Source organism: Natator depressus, chromosome 8 (assembly GCF_965152275.1).
Source record: "Natator depressus isolate rNatDep1 chromosome 8, rNatDep2.hap1, whole genome shotgun sequence".
Lineage (NCBI taxonomy): Eukaryota > Metazoa > Chordata > Testudines > Cheloniidae > Natator > Natator depressus.
This window is the reverse complement of record NC_134241.1, coordinates 82,099,907-82,119,158: the sequence shown is the minus strand read 5'-3', so window position 1 is coordinate 82,119,158 and position 19,252 is coordinate 82,099,907. Positions and strand designations below refer to the sequence as shown.

The following is a 19,252-nucleotide window of genomic DNA, read 5'->3' as shown; positions in this document are numbered from 1 at the left end:
GGAGCTATCCAGTAATATATTGCCCAGTGCAGATCATCGTTCCCTCCATAATCTGTTCCACCTGGTGGAGGACTGCTGTCAGTCCCCGTTTCCCATCACCTCTCCACATCTGGTCCTAACACATTGCTGGGACATATCTGTCCTCCAGGGGCTGGGAAAAAGAGTTCTCCTCCCTGTACCACACAGTAGGAACCCCAGCCCGGTTCCCCAGCTGCTGCTTCGAACTCCACTTCAGATTCCAGTTTAGCAGACCCCCTGTCGAACAAGTATCTGCACTGGACACCTGTTAAGTTGCAACAACTTGAACTTCACCCTTGCCTTCTAACCAGCCCACTAGGTTCCTGGGCTGCTATGGGAAAGGCAAAAATAACTCTGGCCAGTCTGGCAATGAGGGGAAAAGTCCTTGTCAGTCACAGAAAAGGCAATTAGCACAATATCCAAACCAGACCCAAAAAACCCTGGTCCTAACCTCAGAGTAGGAGCTGTTTTTTCTGGTCATGTGATGGAGCCCCAACCAGGGGAAGAGGCCTTATATGCCTTCTTCGTGGGTGTATAGGACCATATGGGCTTTCACTGCACCCCCTAGACAAGCCAGTCAGCTCCAAAACCCATGAGGCAGCTGAGCACCCATTAGAAGGGTGGGGGGTGACCCTTCAAGAAGCCAGACAGCCCTCTTTCCCTTGCCTTTCCAGACAAAGCCCCCCCCATCTCTGAGGCTGCTGGGATGCATTGATGGCTTTGGACTTAAAATTTATTATGTTGATTTTTTTTTTAAAGTTCTCTGATTCCAGAAATCCTGCTGCTAAAAACTGAGCCGCAATAGAGGTAAAACACCTCTTTTTATTGTCCCCTAATTTTATGACAGAACTGCATGTTCATCAGTATACTTGCTAATTGTCACAAACCTTATTTGACTACTAGATTTGCCCCTTTTTGATTTTGACTTGGATATTTTTTACTTTATAATTTAGATTAATAATATTACAGAACTAGGATGAGTTGCCACAGTTTCACTATGAGGAACACTTTAAAGTAATTTCATATTTTCTTTGTCATTAAAGTGCTATGACTTATTTTTCGTATGCAGGAAAGTGAAAACACTGCGGCTACCCTGTCTAGGGCATTTCAGGTCTTTAACTCTCCCTTACAGACAATTAAGTAAAATATAAATACTTTATAGCTGTAATAACTAACTTATAAATTATCTCCTTTGTCTACATGCTTTGACTTGACGGGAATGCGTCAAGAAAGCAGTTGCTTTCTCATGGGGTTCAGCTGTTGTAGCGTGTGTTGCTATTTTATTTCATCTGCAAAGTATAAGAAGGAGTTATTAACTACAGGTAACATTGCGCCTGATACAAATCCCATGGAAGTCTGATCAGGCCCCATGTTACCTGTATTCCTTCTCCTGCTTTGCAGGTGAAGTAAAGCATATGGGAGTCTGTTGGCATCCTTAGGCGTTGGATTGGACCTTTTAACATTAGTATGATTCAGTGTGTCCTATTATGTGCTTGTTCTTTTTGAAAATATTTACATTAAAGTTTGAAAAATACCTTTCTATAAAAATTGTTAGGCTGTAACACTGGAAAACAGATTCTGTATGAAGTAAGACTTTTTTCTTATTCTGAAACTAGTGGAAAAACTTGCATAACAAGTATGTTTATACCTCAAATATGAAAAATACTAGAAAATCTGTTTATTCCTACCACTGCTAATCAGCTAAAATATTACTTACAACGTCTCGAGTATACATTTGACAATCTTCACTGAAAGAACTTGTTGCTTTTTTGATTAAATAAGATAAAGCAACTTTAGAGAGTAACACTGTAAATTCTCTAAACATGTTTTAGGCTATTTTGTTACTAATTAATATGATGCTATTGTTAACTAGTATCAAAACTTTGATATGTTTTCACAGCTGCAGATTTATTTCAGGAAGTCTGTTTATCCTAGTCCATTCTGCCAAACCAACAAATAAACAAGACAGGACAAAGATTTAAAACTCAAGACAGAGCTGTTAATTTTCATGCTAGTTTAATTGCTTGTAAATTGCTCCAAGTATATTATCTTACCAATTTTTTTAAAGTTTTTATTTTTCACTTATTCTCTTAAGTACTCAGTCATGCTTTTGAACACAGTTCAGGAAAGCCTCTCTCTTCAGGTCAATACTTGCACACACTAAGTCCCATTGAAATCAGGGGAATTTAAACACATGCTTAAGTGCTCTCCTGAATCAATGCCATAATCCTTACTTGGTCTAACTCTCATTGTAGTCACTGGGGTTTGCTCCAAAAGGGACCACAGAACAGGTCCACTCAGGAGTATATTTTTCTTATTAATATGCATGTAGAACTTCTCCTGCCACCTCTTACAGAGACGTATCCCCAATGATGGAAAAATATGCCCCCCCCCTTTTTTTTTTAACTTGGAGATAAATTTAACATTATCATCTTAAAACTTAATGTTAAGGAAAGACTGTGTTTGAAGGAAACATTGTAACAGTTGTTTGTCTAACTTTGAACATGTGTAGAAGACAGAGATATAAATGTGTTAAAAACCCAGATAGAGTATATTTTAATTGTTGTAAAAATTAGTTTTATTTAAGACACTTCTAAATTAGGGGTTTGATGTCTAGAAGTACAAAATGTCTTTTCAGGCGATCAGCAGTAATACTGTAAAGTAAATTTTTTTGAAGTTGTTAAATGTGTGTTCTAGCCATTTAGTAAATAGAAAAATGTGTGCCTCTATGGTTTTTTGGATAGATAATAAGAATGATGTAATGTTTGTAATAGAAGTGGTAACTGTTTAACCTACCAGCCATACCGACAGCTATGTGGAGTGAAAAATTATGATATTCCTAACATAGGATGCTCTACATTAATGTTTTTTGAATGGTTTAAATATTATTTTCTTTAATAACATTCTGTGGGATGGGTAATGATGCATTTCTGTAATAATGTCAGCCAAAGGTTTAAACTCAAATATTAGAACCGTAGACAGAGAAGAGACTTTTTTGGCGCCTAAGTAAAAAACTGGATTGTAATGTCTTAATCATAGAAAATGTGTTTTAGTAATTAACAGCCATGTTTACTAGGAAAATGACAGTGATTTCTATAAACATTCCCAGCTTTTTTTATGATGTGATCCTCTTGCCCCTTTTAATGCCTCATCATCAATTTATTCTTCGTGACCAGCGGAGAGACATTTCCTTTCAACAAACCCTATGGGTTTAAGTATTCAAATTCTGAACACGCTAATCTGAACCTGTTCTACAATTTAACTCTGCAGAAGCTCAAATCTGAAACCATAGCTTTCATTTTAAAATCCACAATGTTCTAGAATGTTGTTTTTGTTTTTAGTATTGAGTGTTGACCAGTTATAGATACAGTTAACCAACGTAGAAAAGAATATTCCTTTCATCAGACTATCAAGCAGACTTTGAATTAATTTATTTTAACTTGCTAAAATGATTTTAAAAGTAATAAGCTTTAACAAAAAATATCTTTCAGCTTACTGAACGCAGAGAGATCCGAAATACCTATGGTCTAGAGTCTCTTTGCCATTGTCCATTATATGAAGAAGCTATGCACTTAGCAGAAGAGGGCAAAATTTATTCCAGAATATTAAGGTATTGATTTATATTTACTAATTAATTTCCAAGAAAAGCCAAGGAATAAAGATAAATACTCTACATAATACTGCATTTAATCTCCTAATCTCAGAGTAATGGATGCTATTTCTAAATAAATCCTAGTCAAATTGTACTGTGCTTTGGTTTTTTAAATATAGTTTATAACTTTTTTTCCATTTTATGTAGGACTGAAATGTTGGAGTGTCTAGGAGATAGTGACTTTCTTGCTAAACTTCACTGTATTCGGCAGGCTTTTCAGGTAAATACTTAGTTATCAGTGTGGTGCACACACTCTCACTCACAGATTCTCTTTCTTCTACAATATGTATATCTTAAATGGAGCAGAGTTAGGTCAAAGCTAAGAGGTTTTTGTCTAGCCCTACTTCTTCAGTGACCTATTTTTAGTGTAATAGTTATATATTGTAATTATTGAATGCTGTTTGAGAGCAGCATATTTTTGTTTAATATTCAGTTCACTGAAGGAATGGCTTTTTTATGTTTTGAGAACGATGAACTTTTGAGAGTTTTTTCATTAATTTTAAAGTGTTTTGAGTAACATTTTATCTACTTAAGAATGTTGTTGCATTCAGGTGCCTACAATTTAAAGGACATGCTTAAGTACCTTTCTGAATCAGGGACAATATGTTAAGACAAAATGAATGGCCTCTTTGATAATGATGTGCATCACTGGATGGGAGACCTATCTTTTTGAGTATCCTTGGAACGTTTGCTTCCTGGATTGGTTAGAAGTATTGTACTTGCATACTGTATTAATATCAAGCATCTCATCTGATTTGACTAAAGAAACTAATAGCCTCATTTAATGCAATTCCCTTCATAAATAAATTGTGTACTTATAGGTCTGTTTTGCCTGGAAATTTTTCTAGGTAATTCTTTCAGAAACAGCTAACAGACTATTTCTTGCTGAGAGTGGAAGAAAAATTTTGTCAGCTTTAATTGTGAGAGCTCGAAAGGTAAATTCCTTTTTTGTTGTTACTGTAGTGTATTCATTGTAACCAGAGATCAAAGTTCATTTGTCTGGTCTTAGAGTTAACCATGATAAATTCTCTAGGCACATAAAAAAAAAAAAAAAGAAAACAAACCCCAAAACACTTGCCTTTTAAGAGTTTAGAACTAAAACAAGTCGTCCTAATAGGAAATATGACACTTAACTGGCTGTATTTCACAGAATCCAAAGAAATTTGAAGAAGTCTTTGATGAAATGATATATTTTTTAGAGAAAACAGACCACTGGGATAATACTGAAATGGAACTTGCTGCCAGGGGGGTAAGTTAGGATTTCTGTAGTGCTTTTTTCTTCATTAAACTTGATTATACAACCTGTTTCCCCTTTCAAAATTGATATTTATTAATCATAAGTATGAGAAATCCAGCTGCTTTTTTATACTTCAGATGATTTAGAGAAATGTGCTTCCACTTCTTTTTTAAAACCTCTGTACCGCTGAGTTGCAATGTCAGGTTCTTTTCCATTAGTGAAATGCTTTTTAGTGGTTATTTATTTAAGCTAAATAACTTAAAATGATAAATCTGCCTGATCTATATATAGAGTATGGAATACTGGCTTATGCTCTGTTCCAGTATTGAAAGAGAAGTTAAGTTATTTTGATCTTATTCTAACTGAATGCAGGTGAAAAATCTAAATTTTTACGACATTGTTCTGGATTTTATATTAATGGATTCCTTTGAAGATTTAGAGAATCCACCCACATCTATACAGAATGTAGTAAACAACCGTTGGCTAAATTCCTCCTTTAAAGAAACTGTAAGTGGTTTTTAAAATTTCTTATACTATGATTCTTAGAGATTATTGTAACCGATAGGAGACATGATAAAATTACATTAGTTTCAACATTCTTTTCTAAAATTTTTAAATAAGTATACTATTGGGAATAGATACCTGTCTTACTCTTAAAGATTAGGATACCAGCATCTGTAGCAACTGAACTCATCCTTTTTATCTAGGGGCTACGAACAGTGCAAGTAATCACAATGGGTGGCTTCAACTCTGATCTGGGGAGACCTTTCTCTCTGTCAGAGGTAATTCCATTTCCAACTATAGCTCAGTTCTAAAATATTCCTGAGCAAAAACTACTACACTTGTCAGTCTTGCAAAATCTTAATTTTTAAAATTTACTAGACTTACTTGCCAGCTGTTTGCCATGATGTTTGATTATAATGGAAAAAACTTGTACTCACTTGGCAAAAAGAAATATTTGCCCTGGATGAGTAGAATTTTGCAAGGCTGGTGTGTATGTTAACCACATTTTGAAATAAGATATACTGATTTATGGAGGAAATCTATTCGTTCATATCCCAGAATTGTACTGGTCGGGTATGGAAAAGTAGCAAGCATTGTAAAATATACAAAGACTCAGACATTCATAACATTTTCAGAAACTTATTTTAGGTTTTTTTCATAGGTGCATCAGCCTGTTTTGCTTGCTAGAAAATGTTCATAATAATAACTGAGCTTATCCATGCATGTTTGAAGGAAGGGATTGTGGTGTGGCCAATTGTTCATAGGTGAGAGATGTTGCTGTCATTGCATCTATTTAGAACTATAAACTGCTGGTTTTCCTTTTCCTTTTTTATTTTTTACCCTTCAATTGAAATATTTCTTCTACAGAAAAAAGGTAAGGCACATATTTTTTGTAGCATATGTGGAAAGTTGTGTTTTGTGAGTAGCAAGTTTCCTCATGGTATTGAAGTAGCATCACATTCCATCAGAATGCTGTTATGTGCTGTGGGGGGAGGGGAGCCTCGATTTGCCATCAATATGTTATATTGCTCAGTTCCTTATTTGGACAAAACTCCATAGCTGTATGCAAAACTATTTCAAGTATGTTCTTTCTTAAAGTGAAAAAGGCCATTACTGTGTATTCATATGCTTCCTTTTAAAATCTGAGATAGTTATGGTTTTGGAACACACACATTTTGGCACACAACATACTGTATGTCTGCGAGGTTGAATTTAAGTGTTGCTAATGTTAAATTGTGAAAAACAGTTAGGAGGCTTAGTAATTCAAATACAATTTGGCACCAATGCAAAATGGGACAGAAATTTCTGGAAAATACTCAATTTCATTTTTTAAAATTTAAACATAAGAAATATGAACTGATAGTAAAATGAGCTATTCACAACAGATAACATTTTATGTTTGAACTTATGCTATCACAGCATTAAAATAAAGGAAATAACTGGTCATCGAATGCAAGATCTTATAGTCTACTGTTTTTTAGATAGTTTTCTTGTGTAGAAGTTACATAAATAATTTCTTCTTATATTTAGGCTGTGGCTTCAAGCTGCTGGTCAGTACTGAAGCAAAAAAGGCAGCAAATGAAGGTAAATTGTCTTGAGATCTAATCTGAAGCCTGTTTAATTTTATAATTCAGAGATTCTGACTAAACTTGAGTGACCAACTCCTAGAATGCTAGAAGTTTGAAGTCATGCTGTGTGCCATCGAAGAAGTAAATTACAAAGTCCTGCTCCTGCAGACACTTAAAAGTGTACATGTGTAAAGTCTACCATGTCAATTAATGTGGTTTCATGGACAGTAAGATGACAACTCATTTGCAATGTTCCCTCTAATCTTTTCCATCCATGTGTGGAATGAATTTTGTTATGTTCACCAATATCAAGGTAATGTGTAGATGTGCGCCACCAGTAGAAACAAAAAACCTAGGTATAATATATATATTTTTAAAAGTTACCGTAGGGATAATTATTCCAGCCAGGACAGGTTAGACATTTTAACTCACTAATCAAAGAATTAAATTTAAGCATAAGGGAGAAATAAAAATTAGGAAATGCATAGACCAGTCAGAAAACTAAAATAACAGCACTTGGAAAGAATAAAATTGTAGAGAATATATGTGCATTGCAGGAAGTATCAAGAAGTAACAACAATACAAATTGTGTTGGGAGGTAAGTGTGAAAGACTGTGTGTGTGTGTGTGTGACAGACACACACTATGGGGAGGGATGTGATGTAAGGAGCTTACACTGACCTAACTTTGTCAGTGTCCACACTACAGCTTTGCTCCTGCTGATGTGAGTGCCCTACTACACCCACATAATAACTCCACCTGCACGAGAGGCATAGTGCTTATGTCATTTTAGTTAGGGCTACACAGTACACACTGCGGGTTACTTACATTGGCTCCTGGTCTGTCATCCCAGGGAGGGATGCCTGGGCTTCCAGCCAAGAGCCCGGCTGCCCCTGCCTGACTCCCCGCTCGTAGCTGTGCTGCCTCCCGGGCTCCCGGCACAGGGAGCTGAGAGCTGGAGGGGAGGAGAGGGTGGGCTGGCAGGCTCTCGGCAAGGAGCTACGCACAGAACTGAGAGCCTGGGCTCTCAGTCCCCTGCACTGTCCTTCTTAAGTTGGTGGAAGGGCTCCTGGTGAGGAGTGCATCACTGACCGAAGGAGGGTGGTGGAGACATGCACCACTGCAGTAATTACTGCAGTGGCTATAAGTTGACCCAAATATAGGTCTGCTTAAGTTAGTAGTGTAGACATGCCCTGAGGCTTGAAGACACTTGCAAGGGAGGCAGAATGTTTTTGTGGATAGAGCACAGAATTTGGAGTCAAGATCTGCCTCTAGTCCTGTCTGGATAGGAGTACTTACATGGCCTCCATTACCATATTATCTAAATGCTAAAGGATTCAATGTATTTATTCTCTCAGCATTCCTGTGGGAGGTATGGAGGTACCATTATTCCCAAATTTTGCACAAGGTGAGTTCAGCCATAGAGACTAAGTGACTTTCCCAAGGTTATGCAAGAAGTCTGTGGCAGAGTAAAGAATTTAATCTAGTTGTCCTGAATCTCAGCTAGCACTCTGAGTGTCCTTTCTCTACCACTGACTTCTGATCTCAGGCAAATCATGTTGGCGATTCTTAACAAATCCATTTTTCAGAAGGTTGCCTTCATTTGTAATGGTACACTTTGTAATAGATCATTTAAAAATCATACAGTCTGAATAGGAGACAGGAATCTTGAGTTATCACACCACTGTATCAATATAGTTCTTTGAATGGTTGCAAACATGTATTCCACTTAGGTGTGCACACCCCCACCACACTGAAGCTGGAAATGTTTGCAGAATTCAGAGGGGTGGCGCTTGTGCCCTGTGGCACTAGTCCCTCACCAGACTATTTAAGAGCAGCACCACCCCAACCCCCCTCAGGTTCTTCTCACCACCTGTAGCTACAGTTGGTGCATTCTATGTGGTGGTTTACCTCACTTTTTTTTCTTAGTTTCTCTGTGAATTTATTGTATATAATTCATTGCTAGGTCTTGTAGCTTAGTAGTACCTTTAGATTTAGTTACAGTAGTTAGGATAGATGGTTGCCCTGGACGATTCCCTCACTGGGGTTTAAATATTGTCTGTCATGTGGGTTAACTATCCACAGTAGTGACCCCCACACTTGTGGAGAGGGGCACATTAAGGAAAGGTGCCCTATATGCTAGTTGTTTAAGAAGAGCACTTAGATGGTGAGAGACTTGCATCTGAAACTAGCAGCTCTTTGCCAAAGTGGGCCTACTGCTTTGCTCTATGGGAACCTCTTCAGATTGTCTGGCCCTGTGCTTTCGTTTGGAGCCAACCTGAAATGTGGCTTCTGGCCTAAGATCCGGTGCTCCCTCTAGCAGGAAGAGAGATCTTTCTTCTTCCTTGGCTCCTCAGTCAGGTTTTTTTCAGGACTTGGAGGGATTTCTCTTAGTTGTTTAAGAGGAGTGCTGACTGGCACCATGAGTCCTTTGGTACTCATGATGGAGCTGGCCCATCTAACCACTCCCCGGTATCATGCCAAGTTCATTTGGACTCTGTACTGTTGACTCTGTTTCTGGCCATGGGGCTTCTGTTGAGTTTGATACCAATGATGGCAGCATTGGCATTGATCGTCTTCATACCATTGGCATACTAGACAACATCTGACCTGCTCTGCCTTTCCATTCCTGATTCCCCTATAAACGCCAGAGTTCAGGTGTTGTCAGTTGCCATGGCTTCTACATCGTCGTCTTCTGCTGCACCATTGCCGTTGTCTGTTCAGGTCACGTAGGTGTCTCACTCCTTGGTACCACATTTTGCACTGTCCGGGTCTCAAACCACAGAGTCACAGCCAATGTCTTTTGCAGTACCAAAAGAATCATCAGTGCAGATACTTTCTTTGGCACCGATGATGTGTGTACTATGAACGCCTTTGTTGGATTTGGTGCTGACATGGGTTTTGGCACCCTTGTTTGCGCCAGTGCTGGCTAAAGGTTGATGCCTCTCCTGATACCGATGGTGTTGATCACTCATTCATCCTTGGCACTGATGAGTTTTTCTTATTAGATGTTGGACAAGGCTGATGGTTTGTTTGCTCCATCAGGGGAGGCTTCTCTATTCCCACCAGCTGACTCCCAGGGCTTCTAGAGATCTGGTTCAGGGACATCTTCCTCTTCCCTTTTGCCCTCGAAGCACCTCAGATCATCATTGGTACCAGGATTGACACTATTCCTGCAGCAAGAATAGGGGTCCTGGCCTAGTACCCACTGGCCACCAATGCCTTACCTCTATTCCCAGTTGCCTCCTTGGAATTGTTGGGGTGTATCCCAGTCTGGAAGATCCCACTCTTCGATGTAGTCCAGGGCAAGATTGCCAATTCCAGCTGCAGTCTCTATTCCTGAGCCACTTCTATTACAGGTCATTTTTCCTGCGCTGGTCCAGACTGACCCTCTCATGCAGGAACCTGCCCCCCCACAACAGCTTCCGTTGGCCCTGCACTACTCTTCTTCCTCTCTGGATGACTGCAATACTGAACTCTTCCTCACCAGTGCCTGAGCACTTCAAGTCATACTAGGACCTTCTCAGGCATATTATCTTACGCCTTGGGATCCAGGCCAAGTACATATAAGAGAACACATAAGTTGCAGGTATCCTCCAGTCCTCAGCTCCAGGGAGAGTTGATCTCCCAATAAATGAAACCCTTTTGCAGCCTGCTAGGTCCCTTTGGATTACCCCAGCTTCATTACCTCCTACAGCTAAGTGGTATGTACCCATGCAGTGCTTTGAGTGTTTTTACTCCCATCCAGCTCTTAACTCTCTTGTGGTGATGAAAGCACTAAATGACAAGTTACTACAGGAGAGATATAAGTTCACCAGTAAGGATAGGGAGTCCAAGAGGCTGGAATTGATGGCGAGGGAAATTTTGTACAACTTCATCATTGCAGATGCACGTTGCAAAGCCGCAGGCACTAATGTCCAAATATGACTTTGTTAATTGGGATGCTAAGTTCAAATTCACAGAGAAGCTACCAGAAACCTCCCTGTAAGAGTTTAAGGCTTTCATGGCAGAGGGCCATCTGGTAGGCCAAGACTTTATTGCAGTCGGCTCTGGATGTGGCGGACATCAGCTGTGACCATGAGGCGGGCCTGATGGTTGCAGATCTCCGGCATAGCTCTTGATGTTCAGCAGTACACAGACGACTTATCTTTTGGCAGTTATTTTTTGTTTTCAGAAAAGACTGACAAGTCCTTACGTTAATTTTAAGGACTTGTATATGACTTTGATTTCCTTGGGAGTTTATACCCCAGTCACAGAGAGGAGTCAACAGCAGCACCACTCTCAGCATTTTTTCCACCAGTCATCCTTCCCTGTGAGACCATAGGATTTTTCCAGGAAGGGTCATAGATTGCAGAGGAGGTCTTCTGGGTCCGATTTCTACTCCCAGGGGACTTCTGCAGATTTCTTTGCTTCTCCGCAGAAAAATTACTTCTGACTGAGAATCAAAGGGAATCCACAAGAGCAGTCATGCACCCCTCCCCAGCAGTGCAGGCAGGTTGGTTTGGGCACCCAGAGCAGCTGGTAGAGATGTAAATTGCTGCGGGGGGTGGAGAGAGAGAGAGAGGCTTGCTATTGCAGCATGCTCGGTGTGGATGGGCAGGGCTTTGGGGTGTTTCTGAGGAGGTAGCTGTGGGGCAGGCTCTGTCCCCTCAGAGCAGAATGTAGCAGCCTGCCTACTTAGTAAATTGGTCCTGTTGTTCTTAGTGAATTCCCTCGGAAGTATAAAACTAGTGTAAGAATTTTAAGGCTCCTTTACATCGCCAGAGTGGTGTAAAGGAGCCTTTTCATAAAGGACAGTATTACCTTATAAATGCTTATGTGCTTTAGTGATTAGAAGTGGTGTAAATTTTTGGACTGAAAAAATTTCCTATCAAAATGTGCTCCATGAACTGTTTGCTACTGACCTTTTTGGAGATGGTCAGTAGCCAGTATAAATTGTGAGTTTGAATCCCCAGCCCTCACTTGCTCTTCAGTTGCCTATGATGTAACACTGAACATATGGCTACATATATTTGTTGACTAATAATTAGAAGTAAAGGGTCAATACTGGGTCAACTACATTACTATTAGAGGGGTTTGGTGATTTCCTCCAGTGCTTCCCACTCCCGTTCTCCATCCATTGTATTGTAGCTTAAATAAATTACCAAAATAATTGAAATTAGGTGGATCATATTGTGTTGGTTTGACAAAAAAAAATGCAGAATTTTGCAGAATTTTAAAATATTGTGCACAGAATTTTTAATTTTTTGGTGCAGAATTCCCCTGGGAGTAAATTTCAACCAGCCAGCTCATAATCCTCCAGCATCCATTTTGACTTGCATGTCCAGGACAGTGTTCTAGTTGTGACCTCCCCTCCTCAGTTCAGAGCCAGGCTGTCTTGCTTTTACAGTACTTGTGATATGGTTGCCACAGACAAATGAGTCCTAAGCACCATGAAATTAGGTTATGCCCTACAATTCCTGTCGCCTCTCCCCATACCCCTTCAGGGACCCCCTCATGAGACATTGCTCTTGCAGCAGGTCCAGACTGTTCTTACACAGGGTACTATTGAGAAAATTCCCCTACAACATCGAGGAAAGGGTTTTTCTTCCAGGTATTTTCTGATCCCCAAATCCCCAAAGTTTGTCTATCGATCAAGGTGTCTTTCGCTGGATAAGGTTGTCTTTGTGCCTCTGGCAATCCTAGCCTCCTTTGAGTGGTAGACAGTTCAGAGCAACGTATGCCAATGTGTTCCCTTTGCACATCTTCCACCGGCCAGAATTAAAGTCACCAATGCCTCCTCAATAATTTAGGGAGCGCATCTAGGGGTATTAAAAATGCAGGGCTTGTGGTTGGAACAGGAAGTTTCCCTCTCTATCAATATCCTGGAACTCCAAGCCATTTACAACGCCTGTCAAGCCTTTCTGGGTCACATCATGGCACAGTGGTTCATATGCTCATTGACAATACCACTGCAGTGCGTTATGTGAACAAGCAGGGAGGCCCACTCTAACCAGATGTGTTGGGAGGCAATCAAGTTGTGGCAGTTCTGAAACAGGGAGAGCATCATTCCCATAGCAGCACACTTACCTGGGGTCCAGAATCAGTTGGCAGATCACCTAAGCAGGAATTTCTCCCAGAATCACAAGTGGTCTCTAAAGTCCACTGTGCTGAAGTCCCTCTTCGTGGAATAAGGTATTCCAGCTATTGATCCGTTTGCAACAAGAGACAGCAAGACGTGCCATCAATTTTAATCTCAAGCGGGTCTCAATCCAGGCTCTTTAACCAATGCCTTCCACCTTACCTGGGGGTTGAATCTGATGTACGCCTTCCCTCTGATGCTAATCATCCCACATGTCATTCTCAAGCTGAAGTGGGATCATGCCAAACTAATTCTCATTGCTCCACCTTGGTTGAGGCAATGTTGGTTCTCTGACCTACTCGGTCTATTGGTTCAGACTGCCATCTCTCTCTCTCTCTTCATCCTGACCTACTACTGACCCAACACCATGGTCATGTTTTGCATCCAGCACTCAATACTCTTTATTTCATGGCATGAATGCTTGCATGGCTAGATGAGCAGAAGGAATGAAGTTTGGATGTTGTTGGAGAGGTGTTGTGTAACAGTGGGAAGCTTTCTACTAGGGTGACTTATTTGGCCAAGTGTGAGCAGTTTTCAGTTTGTTGCTTGCTTGGGGAATTCAGCTGGCATACGTTAAGGACATTGTGGAGTACCTGTTACATCTTAGTCTTTTGGTCTGTGTCTCAGTCCATTGAGGGTTAGCAGCGATCTTGGTATTTCATCCACCCATCAAAGGGAGGTCAGTTTTCCCAAACCCCATGGTGTCGAGATGTCTAATGGGAGTCATTTGTCTCCAACTGTCTGTGAAAGAGCCACTTCCCTTGTGGAACCTTAATACTGCCCTGACTGCCATCATGGGTCCTGTGTTCAAGCCCCTGGCAACCTATTCTCTGTCCTTCTTGTGCCAGAAGACATCCTTTCTTGTGGCTATTACATTTGCAAGGAGAGTATGGGAGGTCTTATTGGCAGAGTCCCTGACATACAGGTTTTCAAGGACAAAGTGGCTTTACATACGCACCCAAAATTTTTGTTAAAAATGGTTTTACAGTTTAATCAAATTATTTACTTACCGGTGTCCTTTCCTAAACTGCACTCCAGCGCAGATGAACAGCGATTTCACATGTTGGATTTGAGACCACGCTTGATGTTCTATCTACACAGAACTCAGCCTTTTCAGTCATCGCCTCGTCTGATTTTCTCCTACGCAGATAGATTGAGGGGTCAAATGGTCTCTGTGCAAACGATTTCCAGATTGATAACTTTCTATATTACATCAGCATATGAAGTAGTTCAAGCGATGCTTCCACGGAGGTTGCGGGCTCATTCGACAAGGGCCCAAGCAATGCTAATAGCATTCCTCAGTGATGTTTTGGTATCTGACATTTGCAGGACTGCTACCTGGCCTTCTGTACATACTTTTACTAGGCACTGTGTAGTTACCACTGTGTCCAGGTCAGATGCAAACTTTGGGAAGGCAGTCCTGCAGTCATTGTTTAAGTAGACTCTGAGCTTGTGAGTCACCTAAATGGAATACATGTCTGCAACTTTACTTGAAGAAGAAAAGAAGTTTACTTACCTGTATTGTAACTCTTGTTCTTCGAGATATAGGTGCAGATGTGTAGTCCATGACCCACCCTCCATCCCATCTGCATCAAAATCTCTACTCTTGACATTTGGTGCGAAGGAACTGAGGGGGGTTGGGATGGTGCTGTCCTTAAATAGCCTGGGGAAGAACAAGAGCCATAGGATGAAAGCACTAACCCTACAGGTACTACTGGGCAAAGTTCTCCAGTTTCGGAGTGCTGGGAGCGCACACACCTAAGTGGAATACATGTCTGTGTCCACATCTCGAAGAACAATAGTTACAGTACAGGTAAGTAACCATCTTTTGCAAATTGTGAATCTTTACTCCAGTAAACAAGACATTTGTTTCCATGCTAACAGTTTGTAAGAGCGTGTACTTAGAAAAGTAGTAATAATGAGTCTATTTTCATCATTTCAGTGCATAGATTATTTTTCTGTTTAATTCCCTATACACTGAAGTCCCAATCCTGCAAATACTTAAATATGTGCTTAACTTGACTCAGTGTGACTAGTCTTGTTGACTAATGGGTCAACTCACAGTGCATAAAGTTAAGCACATATGTAAGTCTTTGGGGCTAAGGTTGAGACTAGTTGAAGGGGTTTTTGTTTTTGTTTTGCTTGGGAAAGGGGGGTGGATTGGTGGCCATTCATTGGTGTGTGCATAATTCTCTATATTGTATTTTAGTTTGAAATGGGTGTTGACAGAATAGGCTGGCCATCAATAGATATTTAAGTCTGAAGGAATAAATAAAATACGCAAATAGATGTAGTAGACACATTCATTTATATATCAACCCTCTCAGGCCATATATGTTTAGTTTATCAAAAAGAAGACCAAGAGATGATTTGATGATGATGTGTATGTACCTTCCAAGGATAAAATACCAGGTACTAAAGGGCTCTTTGATCTAGTGGAGAAAGTCATAGCAGGAATCAATGGCTGCAAGTTAAAGCCAGCCATACTCAAATTAGAAACAAGATCTAACTTTATCAATGAATGATTAACCATTGGAACAAGTTAGCAAAAGAAGTGGTGGACAGGATGCTTTCAGAAAGATGCTTTAATCAAACAATCCAGGTGTAACTGGATGAAATTCTATGACTTGTGTTATATAAGAGTATTATACTATATCAGTGGTTCTCAACCCACAGGCCGTTTGCCACACAATGAGCACACAGCTACAGCGCATGTGACATCCTCAGGGCCATACAGGTAGTGTATATATATTGTGTGGATGCGGCCCCCATAACACACTGAGAGCTGCATATCTGGCGCACAGTGGTAAATAAATTGAGAACCACTGGACTAGATTTGATGGTCTTTTCTAGCCTTAAATTATTAATGTATGAATATCAATATTATATCGAGATTCCTCCAAAATGTTTATATTCTAAAATACTGCTGAAGATGAAAACTTTTAGCAATCCTGCCACTTACTTGATATACAATGTAATTTAAATGAGTAGTTTGGCTAGTTACCAGAGACTTACATAATGCCTTAATTTGATATAATAGGGATTTATACTGAGAAAAATAACTCCTTTCTCTACTACTTACATCACCAGGTACCTGACGGTTTTTTTGCACACTTCTATTCCATTTGTGAGCATGTGAGTCCTGTTTTGGCATGGGGCTTTTTGGGACCTAGAAACTCTCTTTATGATCTATGCTGCTTCTTTAAGGTATGCATCCTTTTTGTAATGATCATTTATCTAACATAAAAAAGCACCAATCAGATGGGAGGATCTTACTTAAAGGGACACCATTAAGATAAAAATAATGTATATAAAAAATCTTTGCTAGTCAATATTCATCCTGATTATTTTGTTATACCAGAGATTAATGTATCCCAGTTGCCACAAATAACAGGGATTAATTTGCCCCCTACTAGAAAAACAGTCCCTACCTATGTTGCTAATTATACTGTAAGTCAGGGGTGGGGAACCTTTTTTCTATCAGGGGCCATTGACCCACAGAAAAAAATCAGTCGCGGGCCGCACGCAGCCCCATGGGGCGAGGGAGGGGTGTGCAGTGGCTCGGGGCTTCCCCTAGGCTCTGGGGTGGGGCCAGAAATGACAGGTTCAGGGTGCAGGAGGAGGCTCGGGGCAGGAGGTTGGGGTGCGGGAGGGGGTGAGGGTTCTGGCTGGGGGTGCAGGCTCTGGGATGGGGCTGGGGATGAGGAGTTTGGGGTGCATGAGGGGGTTCCGACCTGGGGCAGGAGGTTAGGGTGGGGGTGCAGGCTCAGTCGCGGGCCACACACAACCCCATGAGGTGGGGGGGCACCGAGGCTCAGGGCTTCTGGCCCACGGTGCAGAGACTTGCCACAAGCCAGATTAAATTAAGCAGCAGGCTGGAGGTTCCCCACCCCTGCTGTAAGTTAACAACACACTAAGAATTGTCAGAACATAGGACCCCCGTCTTGAAAACACTTAGTCTGTGTAACACTTTGTACATGAGAATCCAACTGAAGTCATGAGACTACTAGTATACATAAGTGTTTGCTTGCAACATTAGGGCTATAATTTGAAATTCACTATTTATGGAGTTGATCTAATTTTTTATTTCATTTTGTGTGAACAGTGAACCTAGATTGGTCAGTTTTACTTATTTATGGTCCGTTCCCTTTCTTGTTCTTCTGTGCACTGTCGAAGTGCTGTTGTAAGCTTTCTTGTTTATTTCCGACACTGCAGCTCAGCGAAACTTCTTAAGAAAAATATTAATCCTGAACATTTCTATTAATCTTAGGTTGGTTTTGGAGCCTAAACCTACCTGATAGTGTCTGTTTGTAATGGTTTTTTTTAAAACAGTCAAGAGAGTTAGTAACTGAATGTTGGGAGTTAAACACAGTAAGAAATTTCCCAATAAATTTGTGTGCATATTTTATATATGCTTTGGAGAGATTATGTATAAATGAGGAAAAATATATAACATTGTCTAATTAATATTTAACAAAACTCTATACATTGCTATAAGTAAATACAGGTTTTTCTTTTTTTATCCACTAGGATCAAGTTCTTTACTTCCTCAAAGACATTTTTGACTTTGAAAAGGTGCGATATTCAACTATGGAGAGTTTAGCTGAAGATCTTATGCAATTGCTAATGCGTCGCACTGAACTTTTAATGGCCTACCTTGGAGCTGATTCACTAAGGCATGTCAGTGGTTGCATAAGTGGTCATGGACACATCACGGCCAATGGGCTTTTGGAAGAGAAAGTACAATAAGCTTAAAAAAACCTAAATTGAGTGCACCTTGCCTTTTCCCCCTCCTCCAGTGCTGTCATTACTGTTTTTGAGCAAACATCTGAAAATATAACTGTGTTGCTAAATATGGAATGGACTCAGGGAGATTTAAAAAAAAAAATTAGGAAAAGAACTGGTGAGCATATTACAGTATATATACCTAAATTTAAAAATCACAGCTCAGCTGTCTCTGTATTTATATATAATGTACCCCAAAGTTTTTTCTGCAATATTTGGGTAAAATGTATTTATGAAATACTGTACACTTGCCACAGATATTATGTAGTATGTGGTATATGGAGTTATTAGATGAGTTTGTCTTTAAGCCTTATTATATGAAATGTTCAGTACAAACTCTGCAATGTGCTTTATGTCTAGAAAGTGTTTCAGCCAAGGTATACACATCTTTCAACCTATGTGATACACCTGCCAAAAAAAACAAAATAAACAAACAAAACTTGACAAAATATTTAACTACACCCTATACTTGTGTTTGTGTAGGTAAGCAGTCATTTTGTATTGAAACATAATGGAGTAATGTAGTAAATGCAGTCACAATTTGGGCAGGTGAAACTAACATGAAAAACTCAATGGTAATTGGTGTTGGCTTAAAATATGTAAATACATCATCACTGAGGTTGATGTTTGAAATCACGAGTGTGAGATCACTGTTTGGTATATTCTAAAAGTAATGACAGTTTTTTCAGGTTAATTAATTGGTTTAAAACTCATCTTTCTAAGTTTTTAGAACTATGCTGTGATTATGAATAAACTAGTATCATTCTTGGTTCAAATGTAGCATTTTAACTATATTTTAAAGTAAGGATGTATAATAAAACCTAAAGACATGTTGTTTCTCAATTAAATCAGTCTCAGTCATTTCTTTCAAAAAGCCAGCCTTCGGTTTGGGAGAGGACTTATATATGAGTTTTGGTAAGTGTGTCTTTCAGTACACACAACTGGTGCTCAGTTCAGGGAATCTTTTGTGTAGTCTTGTCTTGAATTTCAGAATAAAAAGTTTGAGGAAAAACTTTTTCATGGGTCTCCCTTTTAGAGAAGCCACAAAGACCCTTTTTATGGTACTTTATGAGAATAGAGTATTTCAGCATCTGAGTGATACACATAATAGAATAAATGTTTAGCTTTTAAAATAACATTTTAGATTACAGTTACAGTTCCAGATTCTGATACTTAAGGCTCCAAGGCTGAAAGTCTTAAGTTTAATGTTGCATTATAGGCCAAAAACAAAAGTAAGAGATGAGTAAGATTTTTTTTTTGTGTTAATGTGCCCTTCCACAATCCAGTTTTTAAAACAGATTAAAACATTTTATTTTTATATATATAAAAATATGGAATAACCTGTAGCATCTTAATGTGCTGGCACCA

General features: G+C 39.6%; 1 protein-coding gene across 5 annotated transcripts in view; it reads left to right on the top strand.

The window, feature by feature from the left end:
- Positions 1–18,703, top strand: part of MIGA1 (mitoguardin 1) — a 57,465-nt gene extending 38,762 nt beyond the window's left edge. For 4 of the 5 annotated variants that reach the window (XM_074961495.1, XM_074961496.1, XM_074961497.1 and 1 more), the window contains exons 9-16: positions 3,510–3,628; positions 3,818–3,890; positions 4,519–4,605; positions 4,821–4,919; positions 5,280–5,414; positions 6,942–6,995; positions 16,190–16,306; positions 17,630–18,703. In XM_074961495.1, coding sequence (XP_074817596.1) covers positions 3,510–3,628; positions 3,818–3,890; positions 4,519–4,605; positions 4,821–4,919; positions 5,280–5,414; positions 6,942–6,995; positions 16,190–16,306; positions 17,630–17,848 — 903 coding nt within the window. In that variant the 3' untranslated portion in view covers positions 17,849–18,703. The remainder of the gene's footprint in view (positions 1–3,509; positions 3,629–3,817; positions 3,891–4,518; positions 4,606–4,820; positions 4,920–5,279; positions 5,415–6,941; positions 6,996–16,189; positions 16,307–17,629) is intronic. The other variant, XM_074961498.1, reaches the window with a different exon arrangement.
- The last annotated feature ends 549 nt before the right edge of the window (positions 18,704–19,252 follow it).